General features: G+C 40.0%; 1 protein-coding gene across 2 annotated transcripts in view; it reads right to left on the minus strand.

The window, feature by feature from the left end:
- Positions 1 to 12,262: 12,262 nt before the first annotated feature.
- The window catches only part of MYOZ2 (myozenin 2), a 33,407-nt gene continuing 23,570 nt past the window's right edge, over positions 12,263 to 22,099 (minus strand). For both annotated transcript variants that reach the window (XM_056116939.1, XM_056116941.1), the window contains 2 exons: positions 20,366 to 20,549; positions 12,263 to 12,708 (listed from right to left, as the gene is read on the minus strand). In XM_056116939.1, coding sequence (XP_055972914.1) covers positions 12,459 to 12,708; positions 20,366 to 20,549 — 434 coding nt within the window. In that variant the 3' untranslated portion in view covers positions 12,263 to 12,458. The remainder of the gene's footprint in view (positions 12,709 to 20,365; positions 20,550 to 22,099) is intronic.

Consider the following 22,099-nt stretch of genomic DNA (forward strand, 5'->3'; position numbering starts at 1 on the left):
CTCTGGGGATCATATATGGGGCTCCTGCTTCAGTCCTTCAGTTATCTCCCTGGCCCTGTTTTTCTGTTTGTGTTTTTTCCTGGCAGTGTTCTGTAATCTAAGAGAAACATTGAAAGAAAGAAGACAGTGGAATTGTTTGCTTCCAGAAGTAACATAATATAACACAAAGGACCCTGGTGGAGAATTACCAGCCTCACTTGTTCTTAGTAAGCAGCTCTGGACCTGCCAGTTTCCCTCTGTTGGCTACTTGGTCCTAATATGTCAGTGAAGGGAGTGGACCACGTGCTTCTCAATATTGCAGTGAAGCTGAAGTGGGAGGGGTTTCCCCAGTTGTAATTTAATCTGAATCACGTGTCAGGAAGTAAGTGCTTTATGTAGATTATTTTATTTAATGTTTCCAACAATCCTGGAACACTAATAGCAATATCTTCCACTCCTTTTTTTTTTCCTTTGTAGTGGTTTTTTTTTCCTTTGCAGAGCCTGGCAAGCTCCCTGTGGCGTATTGGATATGCCAAAAACAGTAACAACAGCGGCTGGTGCTGTTGCACCAGCAATAGCACAGCAGGTAGGGCGTTTGCCTTGCCTTGGGTTCAATTCCCAGCATCCCATAGGGTCCCCTGAGCACCACCAGGAGTAATTCCTGAGTGAAGAGTCAGGAGTAACCCCTGTGCATTGCCAGGTGTGACCCAAAAAAGCAAAAAAAAAAAAATCAATAACAACAGATCTCACAATGGAGATGTTACTGGTGCCTGCTCGAGCAAATTGATGAACAACGGGAGGACAGTTGTAGAGATAAAGACAGTAAATTGTCCAGCAGCGTCTGACCCATGGGAAGCATTCAATAAGCCAGGGATGACCATCTAAACTAAGGAATTTTCCTGTGAAGTGTGCTACCTGATCACAGCCATGGAAATACAGAAGAGTAGCTAGAAATGAGCAGCAGTGTTATATATACTGTACCAATAAGAGCCTGGAAAGCTCCCCGTGGCGTATTTGAGATGCCAAAAACAGTAACAGCAAGTCTCACAATGGAGACTTTACTGGTGCCCACTCAAGCAAATAGATGAACAACGGGAGGACAGTGCGACAGTGCTACTAATAAGTCCAGGAACAGAGACTGAGAATATCTCACGATCTTAAAAGTCGTAAATGCACTCAGGAGACTTCTGTGCATCACATCGTGTTCTTTTCCTTATTGTGCGTTTCCTTGTTAGCTGTGGAGCCCACACCCAGTGCTGCTGTGAGGGTTGGGTGGGGAGCACGGCCGCTCCCAGTGGAGATTGGGGTCTCGTGAAGTTTTATTTATAAAGTTCGTTAGACTTTCAGAGAAATCTCTCCCAGTACAGACAAGAAATCTGAAACTCAGGGAAGTGAAGATCCTTCCCAGTCCCACCACACAGTGGTAGAAACAGAGCCAAAATCTGATTCCTAGACACAGTGGCATTTTCCTGGTATGAAATAAGCCCATGAGTTATTGGAAATTTTTTTCTCTCCGCAGGCATTAGGGGCCAACATCCTTGGCACCTCTCTGAAAGACAAGGGAAGGGGAACACAGGAGGAAGTCTTAAAGCCTTTCTCAGAGTCTTTTCTCTTTCTGAATCAATGGTTACACGAGACCTTGATGAGTGACACTCCAGTGTTCTGGTCTGGGACATAGTTACGAGGGGGAAAGAACATTCCTGGGAGGCAGTAAGGAGCATTGAGCATCAAAGTGTCCACTACCAGGCCTTATCACAGGAAATGCTATGGGTCCCCCAAACACCACTGGAGAAATGCTCCCCACCAAAATACACTCTAGAAAAGAAACCAGCTAAGTTCCCATTCCTGGGGAACCTGACACATCTAACACAGACACACACACACACACACACACACACACACACACACACACATACACCTCTACATATTGACTAACTTGTTTTGAAAGCCACTCTTTAAGAAATGCAGTAGAAATAACACCGCACCCTTTGCCCCTAGTATTTTGGCTGAAAGTGTTCAACCCAAAGGAAGTTGCCCTGGAGAGCACATTTCTTTGTAAAGGTGACTGAAGTATTCAGGGCACCAGTGTTTTCAAATTGTACTTCCTTCTTGAAATTCACTTCACAGTCAAAGAAAAGGGAAATAAGATTTATTTCTTTTCTTTTTTTCTCCCGACCATGCCAGAAATCAAATTCCAAGCCCTTCTAAAGCAAATCAAGCCCTCTACCTCTGAACTACATCCAACCCCATCGGATTTATTTAATAGAGTAATAAAACTATGGAAAATACTCAAGTGAAAGGAACACATCAAGGAAGTATACTTTCATAGAGCGGATAGGAAGGCAGAAATGCAAAACCACTGGATTTGTCTTTCTTAGGTGTTAGTACTCTTTAACAAGTCAAAATTGAAATTGTGTTAGAAAAAAAAACAAAGTCTTGTCAAATCATATCTCTGGAATGTGTGTTAAAGTCTTTCTGTACATACTAAAAGCAATGTTTTCTGATTAAATTGTTTTCCACAAGTTTGTTCTGCTACTGCTTCAAATTCTTTTGATTCTGAAGAACTCCCTTTACAAACCAGTTATGAAAGTTTGATTATGATGGACACAAGCCATTTAGGCTATTAAAAGCAATGCTCACATTTTAATTGCAGCCAGCTAAGTTTTAAACAGCAGCAAACAGTGGACAGTAAAGTAACTTTCAGACATTTTAAACTGCAACCCAGAATAAGCAGTGTTATTTAAAATGTGACACTGTTCCCATGGATTGATACTAAAAACCCACAACAATTTCATGAAATAATACTACACCTATGAATGTCCTACTTTTCAAATTCCACTACATTGCAATAAAAAAATTGCTGATCACAACCAACTTGATTGATTTCTAGACCCACTGATAGAACATAATCATAATTTGAAAGACATTAGAGCAAGACACTTTTAGTGAAAGAAACAACTTCCTTATTCTTTTAATAAGAAAATGGACACTCTTACAGTTAGAAAAAATATTTAATTTAATTTTATATTGTCATCTTAACAATTTTTACTGATGGAAGTAAAGCTTCCTGGCATTGGAGAGAGAGAAAGAGAAAGAGAGAGAGAGAGAAAGAGAGAGAGAGAGAGAGAGAGAGAGAGAGAGAGAGAGAGAGAGAGTTTAAGTGATAGCACATGCCAGATTGTTCAAGTCCCTGAGTTTGATCCTTGGCACTCTTCAGCACTGCTGGGTGTGACCCTTTTGAAAATAAGGTGAAGGGGTGGACCACATGGTTCTCAATATTGCAGTGAATCTGAAGTGGGAGGGGTTCCCCCAGTTGTAATTTAATCTGAATCACATGTCAGGAAGTGAGTGCTCCCCCCCACCTCCCTGCACTCCTGGAAGCCTCAGCAGTCACAGCCACACCCCAAAGCTACCACCCAGTTATAAAGTTACTCCAGCCTTACAGTCCTGATGAAGCTACTGAGTGCTCTGAGCAAACACAATTATCTCTTAGGACCTACAAACAAGGAGAGAGAGGGCAAGAAGGAAAGTGCCTCCCATAGAGGGAGGCTGGGGGTGGGAGGGAAACTGGGATGTTGGGGGATGGTGGGAGGGAAATGGGGGACATCGGTGGTGGGAAATGTGCACTGCTGGAGGGATGGGTGCTGGATCATTGTATGACCAAAACCCAATCATGAACTGCTTTGTAATATTCTATCTCTTGGGTATTCAATTAAAAATTTTTTTAAAAAAAGTAACGTAGAGTTCATGGCCACTTCAATCAGCTTAATAAATGGTTGAATAAATAGCAGTATTCCTACATTTTAAAAAAGATGGGGTTGGAGTGATAGCACAGCGGGTAGGGCGCTTGCCTTGCACATAGCCGACCCAGGTTCTATTCCCAGCATCCATATGGTCCCCTGAGCACTGCCAGGAGTAATTCCTGAGTGCAAAGCCAGGAGTAACTCCTGTGAATCGCCAAGTGTGACCCAAAAATCCAATAAATAAATAAGAAAGAAAGAAAGAAAGAAAGAAAGAAAGAAAGAAAGAAAATGAGATCAAAGACCAAGGTGCCTGGTGAGAGTTACTTCCTGATTTATAGATGCTCTGTCCTTCCCGAGTCCTCACAAAGTGGGGTTGCGGAGCCCTCTGGGGTCTCTTTTATAAGGCCTCTAAGTTCATACCTGAAGCCCACCCTTCATCAGCTTCTCATTCCCCAAGTCCCTGCTTCTGAATACCCAATCATATTGGGCCCTAATATTTACACTTACTAATTTGCCAGTGTGTGGGGTGAGGGGGAAACATATACATTCTATCTATAAGCAGGGTGCTTAGTTTAATGTGCTTTAAAGAGAACTGTATCTATCATATGGCAAGTTTCTATCATTCAGATTATTTTTTTTAAGTTCTCAATGACAGACACAATGTGAATGTTCCTAAGAGGTAAGTATATTTTAGTAAAATCCTTCAGATCACACTTGACTGTGTTTAAAAGGTGCACACAGTGTTCAGGGATCAAACCAGTGTCAGCTACATGTACAGCAAATGCTCTAACCCTGAGCTATCTCTCTAGTTATGTACATGTTTGATAGAGTCACTGCTCCAACATAGATTGGTTCCAAATCAGGCCAACTACATTCACCCCAAAGAAGTTCCAGTGTAGCCACTAATCTATTTTGACTCTAAAGGCTTTCACTTTCTGTGTGATTTTGATCAGCTTTAGATTTAATTCATACTAATAGTTAACATTTCTTGAGCCCTCGTCATGTATTGGGTCACTGTCACTGTCATTGTCCTCCCGTTGTTCATCGATTTGCTTGAGCGGGCCCAGTAACATTGTGAGACTTGTTACTGTGTTTGACATATCGAATATATCATGGGTAGCTTGCTATAGGCTTTGCCGTGTGGGCGAGATGCTCTCAGGAGCTTGCCAGGCTCTCCAAGTGTGGTGGAGGAATCAGACTCGGGTTGACCGTGTTGGCCGTGTGCAAGGTGAATGCCCTACCCGTTATGCTATCGCTCCAGTCGCATGTATTGGGTATGTTTTTTTTTTCTTTTTGGGTCACACCTGGCTATGCTCAGGGGTTACTCCTGGCTCTGCACTCAGGAATTACTTCTGGCGGTGCTCAGGGAACCATATGGGTAGGCTGTGTGCAAGGCGAATGCTCCAGCCCCTGGTAGTATATTTTTTGAATGCATTCTTTTTGAAGATACCTACTAATATTATGCCTGTAATTTAGGTACATTTACTTTGGATGTGGGTAGAAAAGGGGCATTCCAGAAGTGGTCTTTGTCACCCCTACATTCCTTTCCTTAGCAGGTTTCTGTTGCAGCAGCCACAGAGGCGAGAGCAGTGATGTAGACAAGAGCACTGATTCCAAAGGGTGAGGCCAAGCAGGGAGGTACTAATGCTCGTACTATATGCAGTGAGTGGGAATGCTCCAAGCCCACCTGTGAGTGACCCGGGGTCCCAGTTGTCTGCATCCTGAGGTCAACCTGTCCCTGGGAAACACAGAATCCTCCTGGCTTTCTTTCAAGGACTCCCCTCCCACCACCACCACCTCCCTACAAAAGCCCTGGCCCTGTCTTAGACAATTCCACACTCTAGAAGACTTGCCCTCCCTCCCCACCAGCCTTGCTTTCTCCAGGGGGCATTTTCCCTAGTAAAGTTCTCACCTTGACATGTGCATCTCCAGAGACCCGAAGACGAAGTCATGGCCCATGAAGCAGTTAGTGCCAGAATAATCCCACCATCCTGGTGACCTACCTACGGGCACTCTGACATCATTCAGGCAGTCTTGGGCATGAAAACTGCAGAAAGTGGGGCTGGCAGTGAAAGAAAAGGCGCCAGCTGACATTCCCAGACCAGGAAACTCAGAGGGTGCCTCTGAACAGCAAGAGTCTTCTATGTTATTTGTGAGTGCTGATAAAGAAAATGCAATACAGTATCTATTTGGGTGGGAATTCCTGTCAGACACTTGTGTTCTTGTAGCACAAAACTGCCTCTGAGGAGCTGAGGAAAACTCCCCAGAAAGGATACAATATGACTAGCTTCTGTTTCCTTGCAATCTGCTTCACTCTGGCTTTCCTGTCTACCATGTGCTTATAGCTTACACACACACACACACACACACACACACACACACACACGTGTGTGTGTGTGTGTGTGTGTATATATATATTTTTTTTTCTCCTGCAAGTACTGCAGCTCCTCTACAAATTCTTCGATCAGCAGTTTGAAAATAGGGCAAGGCATTGGATTTATCTTTTCTCCTTTTGACATTTTCCACTTCTGTTCCCTGGAATGCCTCTATCTCTTTACACTACCCTCAATTGTCAAGGAAATCTGTATCACAATATTCTCCGGTAGCTATTCTCTCTCTCTCTCTCTCTCTCTCTCATCTTTTTTGGTGTGTGTGGGGGAACCTGAGTCATAATTTCTAGTTTGGAACCCTCAGCAGTCTCAGGGGTTCTCCTGGTCAGGTGATTTTGGGGACCACATGATGTTAGGGATTAAAACCTGGAGTAACTGCCTGTGAAGCATGTGCTTCGGCTCTTTAGCAGTATCCTTGTTCCTGAACTATAATCAGTTAGAGACAACTTCCTTCAGTGCCCTGAGCGTACTCAGTCATCCTATTGAAATCATATTATACTGAGATGTCAGGTAAAGTTTATGTTCTGGGCTGAAATTTAGCTTTTTGCTTTTTTCTTTTAGGAATTCAAATAGAGATATAAGGTTGTTGTTGTTGTCGTTGTTGTTGTTTTTGAATGATTAAACCATATATTGGGCTGGAGCAATAGCACAGTGGGTAGGGCGTTTGCTTTGCAAGCGGCCAACGTGGCTGACCCGAGTTCGATTCCTCCAACCCTCTTGGAGAGCCCGGCAAGCTACTGAGAGTATCTCGCCCACACGGCAAAGCCTGGCAAGCTACCTGTGACGTATTTGATATGCCAAACACAGTAACAAGTGTCACAACTGAGCCCGTTCGAGAAATCGATGAACAACAGGAGGACAGTGACAGTGATACCATATTGATTATAAAATGTTATATTGATTATTAAATAGTGATTATATATTTAATCGCATTTAATCAATCAAAATTAATTAGCACTTAAAATTCCTGTTTCTCAAAAATATTTACTTATTTATTTAGGGCTTGGGGTCCACACAGACTGTGCTCATGGCTTACTCCTGACTCTGCATTCTGGGATCATTTCTGGGGGTCCTCAGGGGACCAAATGCAATACCAGGAATCTAACTGGGTCAGCTATATGCAAGGAAAGAAGACAACACTTTATCACTTTAGTTTAAGAGCTTAAGCCATTGGAATTCTTAGAATATAATTCCTACTCACTTTTTTTTGTTTGGGGAAGTTTCGGCTTTTTTATTGTTGCTACTTCTTTGTTTGGGGGCCACACCCAGTGGAGCTTAGGCCTTACTCCTGGCTTAGGCATCAGCCCTGGTGGTGGTCAGGAGGACCAGATGGGGGTCCAGGAATCAAACCCAGTCTGTCACATGGAAGGCAAATGCCTTGCCAGCTGTACTATCTCACTAGACACAGAAAGTTTTAATTTCTGGAACTTTTTTCTAAAAGAAAATTTAAAAATTCCTCTCTCTCTTTGTGAATTACTTTGATCACTTCTTTGATCACTTGGGGGACTGAGTCCCCTTTAACAAGAGCCTGACATTCCTCCTCCACCCACAGAAAGCAAATGCACTTCTTCCTACAGAGGAGGGCCGAAGTACTTTTCACAAGAAAAGGGCCATTCAAAGCAACACTTTCCTAAGCTTAATAATCATAATAAAAAAAGGAGTTGTGGCTGAGAAACTGCCATGATGTCATCCAAGTTTTATCTTGCATAAGCGGCAAAGTGAGGAAATTCCAGAATTAATAAGTCGGCTGGTACAACGGTGCCTTGAGTCAGAAAGTTCAGGATGTTCTTTTCATACTCACGATTGCACATTTGGCCCCACATTAGCCTTTTCGAGAATAATTGGCTCCTTCCGTTTTCAACCTGCTAAAACACTTATAAATGGTTCTGTTTAGAAGAGGTGCACATTTTAGTTGGATGTGATAAATAGCCACTTGGGCCCAAAATTATCCTCCTCATTGATTTTGACTTAATAGCCACTCAATGCTTTTAGTTGCCAAGTTCTTTCAAATATTGAGTTAAGAAAAGTGAAAAATGACTGAAGGAAGGAAAGAGGTAAGGTTCCAAATAACCTTTTCCTTCGTAGGTCTAGTAATTATGTAGAGCCCAATCAGTCAGCTACCATTAAAAAGTTGGTTCAAGTAGTAGAGTTTTGTGACCCAGAAGTCTGTAGAACAGGGTAATGGAAATTGAATTTCCTCTAAGTTTTGGAAAGTGGAAAATATTTTCACTTAAAGGAATAGTTTTGGTGTCGTTTCTTTCCTCTTTCTTTCCCTGACTGTTCCCTTCCAGTGGACAGTAAAAGGGATGACAAGGATCCAAAGGGAACAGGATATGAAGCAAAAATGAGCAGCTTTAAACAGAAAACACTTTTGTGTCTAATTTCCAAGTTAATCATGCATGTTGCTTATTTCATTTCAACACTGTCTCAAAATTCAGCTTTTTATGATTATGAGTGTCTGAATGACTTTGGAAAATGACTGTAATTATTCAGTTTATAGCTGATTTTGCCCAAAATTAAGATGAAGTTATATTTTTATTATTTTGTTTAGACATAATAAAATAGTTTTAAGACGTTATGAACCAGAAGTTCTTGAAACATATAATTTAGAGCCAGACTCTCCAAATTCTTCCCAACTATGAACTAGAGTTAAACTAATCACCTTCATTCTCTGAAGCACAATTTTCATATATATTATAAATAAGTAAATAAAATGGATGTGTATATATATATAAAATCTATATAGTGGAGATTATAATTCTTTTCTCATAGGACAGTTATGAAAATATAACACAATTATTACATGTTTATTAAACAGCCTTTATAAAGCATAGTATGGTAACTGACCCTTAGGTGCCCATCAGGAGAATTATTTTCATTTCTATGCTTTTTCTTTTAATTTTATTTATTTTATTTTTTTCTTTTCCTAATTTCTATAGTTTAGCGATGTCAGGGATAGAAGTCAGTAGCATGCATGCAAAGCATTCTCTTTACTGTCAAGCCATATTCATGGACCTTTATTCTATTTTGGGGGAGGTGGGAGTTGCATCTCACTGAGTTGTACTCTGAGGCTACTTTGGTTTCTGTGCTCATGGGTCACTCAGGAAATGCTCGGATCAAACAGGGGCTGGCTGTATGCAAAGTAATCACCTTAACCCCTGTACTATTCTGTTTTATTCTATTTTTTTATTGCTTGTTTTTGTTTTGTTTTGTTTGGGGGCCACACCCAGCAGTGCTCAGGTCTGACTCCTGTCTCTGGACTCAGGGATCACTCCTGGTGGGCTTAGGGGACCAAATGGGATGCTGGAGATCAAACTCAGGTGGACTGTATGCAAGGCAAACACCCTACCCACTGTGCTATCACTTTGGCTCCAGTTTTCTTCTATCTTTAATGTATATAAATGTGACTGAAAAACACTGTCTCAGTCTTTCTGCTGTTCCAAAGATGGCTATCATTTTTCTTTTGATTTCGGGTTGATAGAAAATCCATTCAAAATTACTTTTAAATTCTTTGTTGTGTAGCAAGTGGAGTGTGAAATTTTGGCTTTTCTAAAGGTGTCAGACAGATGAGCTGGAGTTAATAACACTTCCAGGAAAGGGAAAAGCACTGTGGTGAAGAGAGGGTCATCCCGTTCATTCCGAAGTAAACTTCAAAAATAATCAAGGCGCTTACCTTGCTTGCAGCTGATCATGCTTCTGTCTCTGGCACAACAGACAGTCCCCTGTGATCCATCAGGAGTGATCCCTGAGCACTGATCCAGGAGTCAGCACTGAGTACCACTGGCTGTGCCCCTCCCCCAACCTTCCCAGGAAAGAAAGGAAAACAATACTGGGCTATCTATGCGACTCATGTGTGATTGAGCCACAATTACATGGGTGAGGCCCTGGGTTTGATTTCTGGCCCCATGTGGTTCCCTGAGCACTACCAGATGTGCCACCTTAAGCATGCTGTCAGGGGTGGTCCTTGACCACTATCAGGTGTGGCCATAAACAAAAACCAAAACTCTTTGGATCCTCCCTTCCAGAGTATTCCTTTAGAGTACTGGGGGATACTCCTCTATAGTTAATACATTTAACTGCAGGTCCCTTTTGGTGATTGACAGAATGGTGGCACTGAATATAATTTAACTATTTGTGTAGCAGTGGTAGAACACATACTTTGCCTATATGAAACACTGGGTTCTATCCCCAATATCCAAAAATATTGCTTTTAATTTAATGAAAAATTGTAATTTTTCCCAACTGCTAATAAAATACTAAGCCATTTCGTCAAAACATATACTAGACTATCATGTATTTTTTAAAGGTTATATTGAACCCAAAATAAACTGTAGGTGATCAGAACCTCATATCTAAATTTTTATCACTAATACCAACATTATTAGTTTTAAAATTGGTAAATATCAAATCATAATTGAAATTAAGACATATTAAATATATTTAAATTATGTAAGTCATTCATAATAATTTCATCATGCATAAATTCCAGATTCTAATATATGCTCTAAAGATTGTATTTTTCACAAGATTTTTTTGTCTAATGGGACTGGAGTGGTAGTACAGTGGGTAGGGCGCTTGCCTTGCATGTGACCAATCTAGCTTTGATTCCCATCAGCCATTTGATCCCCTAAGCCTGCCAGGAGTGATTCTTGAGTGCAGAGCCAGGAGTGAGCCCTGAGTACAACTGGGTGTGGCTCCACCCCCACAAAAGATGAAATAAAATAAAATTTGTTTGCTTAATGTCTAGAGGATGATTAAAACAAGCAACCAACTCCAACACATAAAGACATTTATTTTTTCAATAGGTGATATTTTCTTTACATTCTCCTTCCTATCTACCACATCTACCACACTTAATCTAGTAATAGTTTTGTATGTATGAGACATATCTCCCCTGATATAAATATCATGAAACTCTGAAGTTACCAAAAATGAGAAGAATTGATGGAAATTTCTTGTCAGTTCCATCCTGAAAGTATTAAGTATATCTTCCTCAATTATACTTTAAGACCAAAAATATTGTAAGATATACCAATGGTTTTCTCTATGAGTCTTTTATACCAATATATTCATGCACCTCCTGAGACGTGGATTGCTTACTATTTTAGATACTCTTGTGTTCTCTATTTCTTGTTCTGTTTTGTAACATGTAGGACCTAGTACTTAAGAATTTGAGCAGGATTTAGGGCTGGAGAGATAGCAGAGTGGATCAGTACTTGCCTTCAGGGAGCCAAATTCAGCGGAGCCAAATTCAGTCCCCAGCATCAGATATTGTCCCCTGAGTCCCGCCAGGAATGATCCCTGAGCACAGAGTCATGAGTAACCCCTGAGCACTGCTGGTGTAACCCCAAACAAAAACAATTTAAAGATTCAAATTCAAAGATTTGAATACAAAGATATTCTCCTTATGCATACATACATTTATTTATATATGTATCGGTTTATGTTTAATTTGTTATCACTCTAAAAAAACACATACAGGAATTTGAAGCTAATGAACACACTGCATTAGGATTTCTAAGTATATCTAGGGTAATTAAGCTGCATTGGTATGACTTACCTGAGTCATTGACTTTCAAATCGACGAACAACGGGAGGGCCAAAGTTACCTAGTACTAAACAAATAATAGCCCATAATAATAACCAATAATAACCCAACTGAACACCCAATCCAACAGAAAGTGCCATCTTGAAAAGTTTTCTAATAATTTGAAGCACATAATAAATACAAATCACTTTACAAATTGATGTTACAGAAACAAGAAATAAAAAGTATAGTATCATCTAAAAATAGCATATAATTCATTTCACAGGATATACATGACTATATATGAATTACAAATATGTGACTGAATAGTGAAAAGGCTATTCAGATGTACTTTTTATTAAGGTTTCCAAAAAAAGAAACTATGACCCTTTTTTCCATAAATATTTGTATATCATCTTATGTAACTTTAATACCCTAAATAAAACTCTGAACGAATCTGAATATCTTACATTCTATATGGACTCTTGATTTCATATGAAAAGTCTACTTGGGAGTAGATCATTTTGAACAGAACCAAAAATTAAACTTTGTAAATTATCTCTGTGAAGAGGTTGGGCTGTTTAGACCAGGTGAAAACTGAATAAAGACAAAGGAGTTAAAACTCTTTTAAAACAAGATTTGGAATTATTTATTAGTATTTGATATAAGGTTAACATTAATCACTACACAAGATAAGTGGCTGAATTGCTAATTAAATTACTGCTAAGAATGAAGAGTGTGAGGGGGTTTGCCAGTAAGTGGAGTAATGGAAGAGAAGGCCTTTTGTTCAGAGGTTGTTGTGGATATCCTACTTGCTTTTCATAAGTCTTCTGATTCTGGCACTGTAGATTCTGGCGCAGTGATCTCTTCTGTGGATTCAGTTGTGATCACGATAGGAATATTCTCAGATGCCCACCCCTTGGGGCTCCTATTAAAGGACCGTCTGCCAGAAAGAGGATTTGCAAAGGCCATGAACCTGGGATCTGTTGTAAGCAGTAAGTCAAAATCTGGAACCTTAAATTTAACCATTTTCGATGCCTTTTCAAAACCACCAAATGGGGTAGCAACTCTGTGGGAAATGGAGAAGAAAAGAAATAGATGAATTGAATGTCTATCATATTTGACAGAAAACAAGTTAGTCCACAATGATATGGGCCTGTCGTTACATTATATTCTTAGAATAATTTTCAGTTTTTTACCTCTTAGGCAACCATTTCCATTTAAGGACCATACTCTGTGTGTGTGTGTGTGTGTGTGTGTGTGTGTGTGTGTGTGTGTGATCTGGTCTCAAACCCAGAGCCTTACACATAGAAAACACACACTTTTTACTGAGCCATGTTCTTGGCCAATGACAGTGCCTTTTGGTAACTGACATATCTGATAAAAGGTAAAAGGTAAAGGTAAAGGCCCTCCCGTTGATCGTCGATTTGCTCGAGCGGGCCTAGTCTCCTTTGGAGACTTTGTTGTTACTGTGTTTGGCATATCGAATACTCTCAGTAGCTTGCCGGGCTCTCCCGTTTCAGCCATGTTGGCTGCGTGCAAGGCAGACGCCCTACCCGCTGTGCTATCTCTCCAGCCCATCTAACTGAAGCGATTGGTGACTCTAGATAACCTCGGGCCGATCTGATAAAAGAATGATATGTAAAACATAAAACATTTGTATGTTCTGTAAGGGTTATCCTGAATGCATCTATTACCTGAAATCTGAGTTCATTATAAACAGTTCTGGTCTCTGTGCCATTATTAACAATGCCTCTTCTTAAAACATTTCCTCCTTACCATCTCTCCACCTTTGCATATCCTCTGTCCTTTAAATTCTAATTTCCTTCCAACCCTCCAAGTCACACCCCTTTCCTTAGCTGAATTCCTGTAGCATCACTTGGTTTACGCCATCACTCTGGTTTATGATATGGAATTTTGTGTTATCAGCTTCTCTTTTGAAGAATGTGGTTTAGTTTGCATCATCTGTGAAGCTCTAAAAGGAGAAGGTTTATTTTTTCCAACTTTCTCTCTCCACCTCAAAAATCTCAATATCCAAATAAAGTCTGATTCTTCTTGGCATTCACTTGTTGATTCATTCATTAACAGGCACAGTTCTAAGCTCTGTAGATAGAGCAATGAGTCATGCAAAGCCCAGGCTCCAGTAACTTATCAAAGGAGCCCAAATGGTAAATATCATTGGGGCCAGAATGATAGTACAGAGGGTAGGGTGCTTGCCTTGCATGCTGCTTATCTGGATTCAGTCCCCAGTACCCTGTATGGTCCCCCAAGGAACTGTCAGGTGTGATTCAAAACCAGAACAAATAAAAACAAAAACAACAATAAAAGGTAAACATCTAGACAGAGTTCCAAAAATGGTAGAACAATATGAAAAGCTGAAAGAAGTTGAAGTCACAGAGCATAGCCAGCTGAATAGATATACTGGGAAGATGTCTCTGAAGAAGTAACATTAAGCCAGTTATTATCAGAAGTTAACCTGAACAGAACAACATAATCCCTCAGCAACTCAGGCAGAGCTTCTTTAGAGAAGTTAAGTCACAAATAGTATTAGCATGTTTGGGAAATGAAAGCAGGCTGAGATTGCTGGTAGAGTACGTGTGGTAATGACATTGGTTAATAGGACTGTACATATCTGGGGGGTACAATTTTACACTTTTTACTACCATACCACATGTACTGTCAGAAGTAAGCAAATTGTCATGTTTCTATGTACTTCACTCCTTAAATCCCATATTCATCCCTCGTTCTATCCACTTGATATGTCTACCTTATTTATTATCACTGTACTGCAAGATGATTAGAATTCTCCCCAATCTATCTTTGCAGCACATTACAATATAATTGTACTTGATGTATTGCACTTTAGAAGATCCTAGCTCAGAAACATTTTGCACCATGCAACAGACAAGACTAGATAGATTCTTTGGTACCATGGAGATTATTTTAAGCCCTGGAATAGATCTGACTTTATTTGAAGTTGAATCACTCTGATATTTCCTGAACATCCTCATTTCTGTGAACAGTTATATGTTAGTAATAGTGACGGATCACAGAGTCTGGTGAGTTGAGGAGAGAGTGACCAATGGACCTTGAAATGGATGGCTCTGATGCATAGAACAAGCATTACTGAAGCGAAAAATATGGGGAAAGTCAAGATAAAAGGTGGTAGGAAAAGGGTGATTGCAATTAAGGTTTTGATGGTGACCTGGGTGTTGATAATGACCAACCATTAGGAAACTCAAGAGGGACGGATGTGGGATTAAGAAAATGATGCATAAAAGCAAGTCAAGGACTTGAAATTTTGAATGGAGAGTTGAGTGGCTCATTTATTTATAAAGCAGTGTTGCCATGAAACAGTACTGGTGAGGGGACAGTGAGACTAAAATCTTCCTTGAGGTAAATATCTGCAGACTGGATGTGAGAACCATATGGGTGTTCACCGTTAGGGCCCCAAACTGTTAATCTGGAGCTAAAAGAGATGAATTTGAGAAAGAAGTTGAAGAATGTAGATTATTTCTCAGGTACTTTATGGTGACTAAACATTAGAGGAACTAGTAATGATGAAAGTTAGTGTTTGAAATATGGACAGTCCTTCAAACACTAGAAATTGAGCTTCCATATGACCCCGCTATACCACTTCTGGGAATATATCCCGAGGATGCAAAAAAGCACAGTAGAAATGACATCTGTACCTATATGTTCATTGCAGCACTGTTCATAATAGCCAAAATCTAGAAACAACCCAAGTGGCCTAGAACAGATGACTGGTTAAAGAAACTTTGGTACATCTACACAATGGAATACTATGCAGCTGTCAGGAGAGATGAAGTCATGAACTTTGCTTATAAATGGATAGAAATGGATAGTATCATGCTAAGTGAAATGAGTCAGAAAGAGAGGGACAGACATAAAAGGACTGCACTCATTTGTGGAGTATAAAACGGCATAACATGAGGCTGACACCTAAGGACAGTAGATATATGGGACAGATGGATTGCTCCATGGCTGGAAGCCTGCCTCATGAGCAAAGGGGAGAAGGCAGGTGGAATAGAGAAGGGATCGCTAAGAAAAAGATGACTGGAGGAACCAGTCGGGATGGGAGATGTGTGCAGAAAGTAGATAAAGGACCAAACATGATAGCCTCTCAGGGTCTGTATTGCGAACCATAATGCCCAAAAGTAGAGAGAGATTATGGGGAATCATATCTGCCATGGAGGCAGAGGGAGGGTGGGAAAAGGGGGAGTTATATCGGGGATATTGGTGGTGGGGAATGTGCACTGGTGGAGGGATGGGTGCTTGATCATTTTGTGATTGTAACCCAAACATGAAAGTTTATAACTATCTCACCGTGATTCAATAAAATTAATAAAAAATAAAATATGCAACTACATTATATATATTAAAAAAAAGAGTAAAGTAAAGAAAGTTAGTGTTTGAGTGGATACCATGCACCAGACACTGTTCTAAGTGCTTCCCGAGCTCTCCTGCTAGAGGAACCTGCCTGAGATGATGTTAAATCACAAACACTAACTCAGTCTTTTGAATGATCTGAGATTTTGCATCTTTTGTGAGTACTTTTTGACTTTATAATTCTCTCATTAAATTCTCACAATTGTCTTCTGACTTGATTCTACTTCTATTCCTACTGAATTGGTAAAATTGAGGCACAAATAAGTGATTTTTATAACATTACCCACCTATTCTAGAACCAGACAGACAGACTTAGTGGAGGCCCACTTTTTTTGGTCCCAGCAATATCCCACAGCATTTGGGTCTTGAGATCACTTTCTAAGTAGATCAGTGTACTTTGGAGTATCCTGTTTCTAAGTCAGAGGTTCCCAGTCTTATTTGGCCTACTTCCCCTTTACAGAAAAAGAAATTACTCTGTGACCTCCTGGAAATCTACCTTCTTTAAGCAAATAAACAGAAAATGCACTCCTTAACCCCCAGGGACCTGAGGCCACTACCACCACTCTGGATAGTTCTAGAAGCGGCACAGGGATCACCCACTCAGGAAAACTGTGTCCATATCACATTGCAGTTACTTTTGCAACACAAGTAATTGATTCAATGGTCCATGTTTTTTCATTTGATTTAGAAATTAAAGTGCTTTTTGACTGAAGTTTGATTCAGAACATAAGTCAAGCTTTCTATTCTTGGATGTCTCAGATGTGCAACACAATATTTGATCATTTTGGCAGCTTGCCACTGTATATAAACAGGTGGTTTAGTTATTCCCATGCAAGTTATTAAATTGCTTCTTGTACCGAGTTCGATTCCTCTGCCCCTCTTGGAGAGACTGGCAAGCTACTGAAAGTATCTCTCCCGCATGGCAAAGCCTGGCAAGCTACCTGTGATGTATTCGATATGCCAAACACAGTAACAAGTGTCACAATGGAGACGTTACTGAGCCCACTCGAGCAAATTGACGAACAACGGGAGGACAATGACAGTGACAGACAATGACATATATATCATATTATGCATATTATATATATATTTCTCTCTATGATTTGTTGCCTAAATTCTGAACCTCATCAAATATGGTGGGTAAGTATGGAAAATGGGTAGGAAGTGTCTTATGATGTGTCATGCGGCCGTGAAGCGAAGCGGCCGCGAGGTACGGAAAGTGGCCTGGAGCATGGCAGTAGTTGGGTAGTGGAGGTCAGCTGCCGGGCCTGGGTCCCTTGGGGCAGGGAGGACTCTTACCCGCCCCATTCTGGGTCACCCGAAGTGAAAACAGCCTGGTGTGAGCCAGCCCCAACGACAATAAGCAAAATGAATATATGGTCATCCACAGGATACACAAGAATAGAGGTGATTATTTCTAGATGCAAGGAGCAGTCGCACTTGAATTTGATCAGTTCAAACAAATCTTGTATTTATTATTTACAGCAGTAATTTTACTCTTACTTATTTTTCTGAATTAAATAAGATTTTAAAATGTTTCTTGTCACTGAAACCCAGTATTTGGACTTGGCATGTGGAGTATCACTTTCCATTTTAACCCAGTTCTGTTTTGCTTTACCCTCCCAATTTATGGGTCATTTTCTTCTCTTTGAAATGAAAACATCCCCTTCCGTTCCATAACCCATGTCCGACCACGGATCCAATGAAAGGTTGCTGTTTGAACAGCAGAGTTGTCTTTTCTTTGGCACCATTGAGACTATATCCTGTTTGTCTGAATTTTTATGGCCTCTGTACACAAAGAGAGCCCATTAACAGAAATGTTTAGCAAAGTGAGAAGCGGCAGGTGAGGTTCCTAACATCTCTAAACAGATTTTCAAGTTTTAGTGAAGCAAAAATTCCCACTAAAAGATTTGGAATACTCTACTGAAAGGTAACCACAAATCTCTGCAATTCCTGTAGCCTAAGTCCTATAAAATGCCCATCTGACTTTAAATGAATTTTTGTTTTGTTTAAGGGCCACACCTGGTGTTTCTCGGGGCTCTGTGCTCAGGGATCCTCTTGTAGGGGCTCAGAGACACAACAGGGTGCCACGATTGAATAGGGGTTAGCCATGTACAAGGCTAGTGCCCTACCCACTACACTATCACTCCGGCCTTACAGCATCATTTTGGAACAGATTGTATCATTAGAAAGGGCCTCTAAACTGCTTTCCATGCCTCTCCTCAACCCTTCCTTAAATTCTATGGTTACTCTTCATGCATTAAAGAAAAGTATTACCAATAGATGGTCTGGAGCGATAGCACAGCGGGTAGGGCGTTTGCCTTGCACGCAGCCAACATGGCCGACCCGAGTTCGATTCCTCCGCCCCTCTCAGAGAGCCCAAGCTACCGAGAGTATTCGATATGCCAGACACAGTAACAACAAAGTCTCCAATGGAGACGTTACTGGGCCCACTCGAGCAAATCGATGATCAATGGGAGGGCCTTTACCTTTTACCTTTTATTACCAATAGATAGAGTGTTAGACCATAGTGGTATTAATCATCCTAATAATATTAATAGAAAATGATAATATGTTACTAATAATAGATATAATACTAAATGGTTACTATAGTAGTATATGAAAGCTACATTTTCAATAGAAAAATGCATTTTTTTGGTTTGTGTTTTGGGCTCTACTCTTTTGCACTCAGAGGCAACTCTTGGCTTTGTGCTCCTGGTGGGGCTTGGGGAGACAGTGGATAGTTCTGGGAATCAAATTAGAACAATATTTTAAGGCAACAAAAAGACTGCTCTTTAAGAAACACTTGTAACTTATAAAAACATATACTAGTTAACTTACTAATTTTTATTTTATTTTTCTATTTTGTGTGTGGGCTACTCCCAATGGTACTTGAGGTCAGGGCTAGCCAAAGTGGTGCTGGGGTCACCAGGTCAATACCCTTTGGTACTGGGGGCTCACCAGGGCCACTCTAGGCAGTGCTCAGTGGGCATGTGGTGCTACCAGAGATCAAGCTCAGGGCCTGGCACATAAGGCAGATGATGCTCTACTTCTTGGGGCACATCCCGGTTCCTTAGTGATTTTAATGAATATCATTAAGCATCCTCTACGTTGAATCTGGTTTTGGGGGATATGAAACAACACACTAGAGATCTTTTTCTCCAAAAGGAAAATCAAATGGTCAAAGAATGAACTGTGAAATTATTAAAAATGTATCGTGAGTGTGGTTACTGTGTGCATCAGAACCGCAAACATTAGTGCTATTGTTAACATGTTACCTGAACTAGAATGTTTAAATTTTTTGAAATTAAGTTTAGGAAAAAAGAAGAAAAAAAACTCCAATTATGAGAAATGATAGATATGCTTTTTAAAGAGTTTTGTAAGATTAAAGAGAGGTTTAGAGTTTCTATGCTGTTCCTTTTGGATTCAAGAAACAACCTAGTTAATATTAAAGCTAAAAAATGAAAATATATATCTTGGGGTTGGGGAATTGACTCAATAATAAAGCACATGCTTGCATGCATGAGACGTGGGTTTGATCTCTGGAATCTCAATAAAGTATAATATATGTTATAATCCAGAAGGAGATAAGTTTATTTAAAAATAATAAGTAAAGTAAAGTAAAAGTAAAGGCCCTCCCGTTGATCATCGATTTGCTCGAGCGGGCCCAGTAACGTCTCCATTGGAGACTTTGTTGTTACTGTGTCTGGCATATCGAATACTCTCGGTAGCTTGCCGGGCTCTCCAAAAATAATAACAGGAAAAATAAATGTCTGATGTGTAAATGGGAGGACAGTGATAGTGACAGTGTAAATAATAACTTACATATTATCTACAAATATTTTTGCAGCATAAATCTTGGTTTATATGTACTCATGTCTTGTAAATAAATAAATCCATAAATTACCTTTAATCTGGCTTAAAAATATAAATTGAAATTTGGAGTGTCACAGTAGTTCTCAAAGTCCTGTCAAGTGAATTCTTTCTGAAATAGCACTGTGTTTGAAGCAACACACAATTTTCGAATTAAAAACTCTTATTAAAATAACATCTTTCAATGTGGGAGATAACACTGATGTTAAAACATTGCTAGTTTCTGAATCATTGCCTTCTTTTTCTTTTTTTAGTGTCAAAAGATCAAGGATGACATATTAGCATATTGCTTGTAGGGGTTATGAAATATCCAGTATTGTGATTTAAGGTCTAAAAGTAATTTTTTTTCTCTACCAGAGGGTTTGGTTGCCTGTGTTTTGGTATATAAAGCAGGACCAAGAGTGGTATTCTACCCAGATTATCAGACCGGATAACTGAATTACCTGTTAAAACTCCTGTAATCCGGCAGGTCTGTCTTGCCTTCGGGCATGAAAAGTTTAGGATATAAAGCCTCTAAAAGCTCAGGGTCACCGCTAATGGCCTGTTCCCAAGGTGACTGATAGTACTTTGGGATCGCTGTGGTGTTGAATCTTTCTGGAGGGATTTCCTTCAGAGGTCCCGAATACCCTTTGTAACAAAAACAGAATAAGAATTAGTTAATATAGAGTGCCTCGAGCATTATTCTTCACCTAACATTGCACCTGATTAAAATGTTCATGCTGGGGCAATTTGAGCAAGAATACATTCTTTTTATATCTCTCAGACAAGAGGAGTCTGAAAGTGTTTGGCTTTTTGTTTAAACTTACTGCATCTTAAAAAAGAACACCACTTTTCCTCATGTTTATGATAGTTATTTCCTCCTCGATTGTTTTAGTATATATTTGCGCACTGAAATTATTCCTTTAACTTTTAAATATATAAACCAGGTTTTTAGACTTCACACTTCGTGAATTGAAAAATGTCCTGAAAGTGTCTCTTATAGGTCAAATCTCTGGGGAAATGGTAATAAAAACAAAATCTCCCTTTTCTTGCTGCTGACTCGTTAGAGCAGTCCATGGGTCTTGTTGATCTTAAATTGCCCAGCAGTCTGTGTGTTGCAAAGGTTCCAAACGAGGAAGCAGGAACTGGTCTTGCTGGCCTCTGCCTGCCCTCATCTAATTCCCTGATGTCTCCACCCTGGGTTGACTTTTGTTTCTGAAAATATCTTACCTAACTCTGCTGCTTTGGGTCTCACCTCCTCAATTTGTTCTTCTCATGTGGGCTAAGTTTTCTCTAAGTGCCATTCAAAAAAGTCTCACAAATTCCCAGCATAAACATGAAGCCATGTTCTCATGCACATCTTCTGTCACCCAACACACAGCTGTGTCTCCTCCATCCACGCATCCTTGTGACTGTGTGCCGCCCCATCTGCTCTTTCCAACTGTGCCAACCCCCTTCCCATCTGCTCTCTCCTCCTTCCAGGTTTTCCGTCTCTAACATGATTTCTTTTTGTGTTGAAACCATACCTACCCTTTATGGGAAGAGGTTCATCTCCCTTAACAGCCTGTGATAATCCCCTCTTGAGGTGACTATCATGATTTATTTCATATTCTTTGACTCGCCACCAGAGTTGAATGCAGACTCTTTTGGTAGGCTGTTTCTCTCTTGCTTGCCACTCGAATACTGCTGCTATTCAAAGCTCTTCTAGTATACATTCTGTTCAAGAAATTCCATGTCTTATTTGTGCTTTAATTATGACCTATAAGTTCATGGCTCCAAGTTTCAATTTATAAAAATAAACATCCTTCAGACTTACTCAACAATCTCTTCTATTTGTCCCAATAAATACTATGTCCCTAGTGCCCCTTATCACCTGTCTAATCCTATATGTAGATATTGTATCATATAACCAGATGCCTTTTATGTCATTTTAGTGAATATTTTAATCTGAGGCTTTATTCCAAATTCCCACCACAAATCTCTTAAGTATCATTAATGATATTTTAAAGTATTTCTAAAACAGTGGCTTTCAACTTCTATGTTAATGAATCAAACTTAGGCAACTATTGAAAAGGTTGACAATGGGTTCTTCCTCCCACAGTTTTAACCTCAGTAAGTCTCAAGAGTGACCTACAAGTCCTATGTTAACAAATCACCGGGAATCTTTGTTCCAATAAATTCCTCCTTACTCTTCCTTT

The sequence above is a fragment of the Sorex fumeus genome, unplaced genomic scaffold (assembly GCF_029834395.1).
Source record: "Sorex fumeus unplaced genomic scaffold, SorFum_2.1 ptg000033l, whole genome shotgun sequence".
Classification (NCBI taxonomy): domain Eukaryota; kingdom Metazoa; phylum Chordata; class Mammalia; order Eulipotyphla; family Soricidae; genus Sorex; species Sorex fumeus.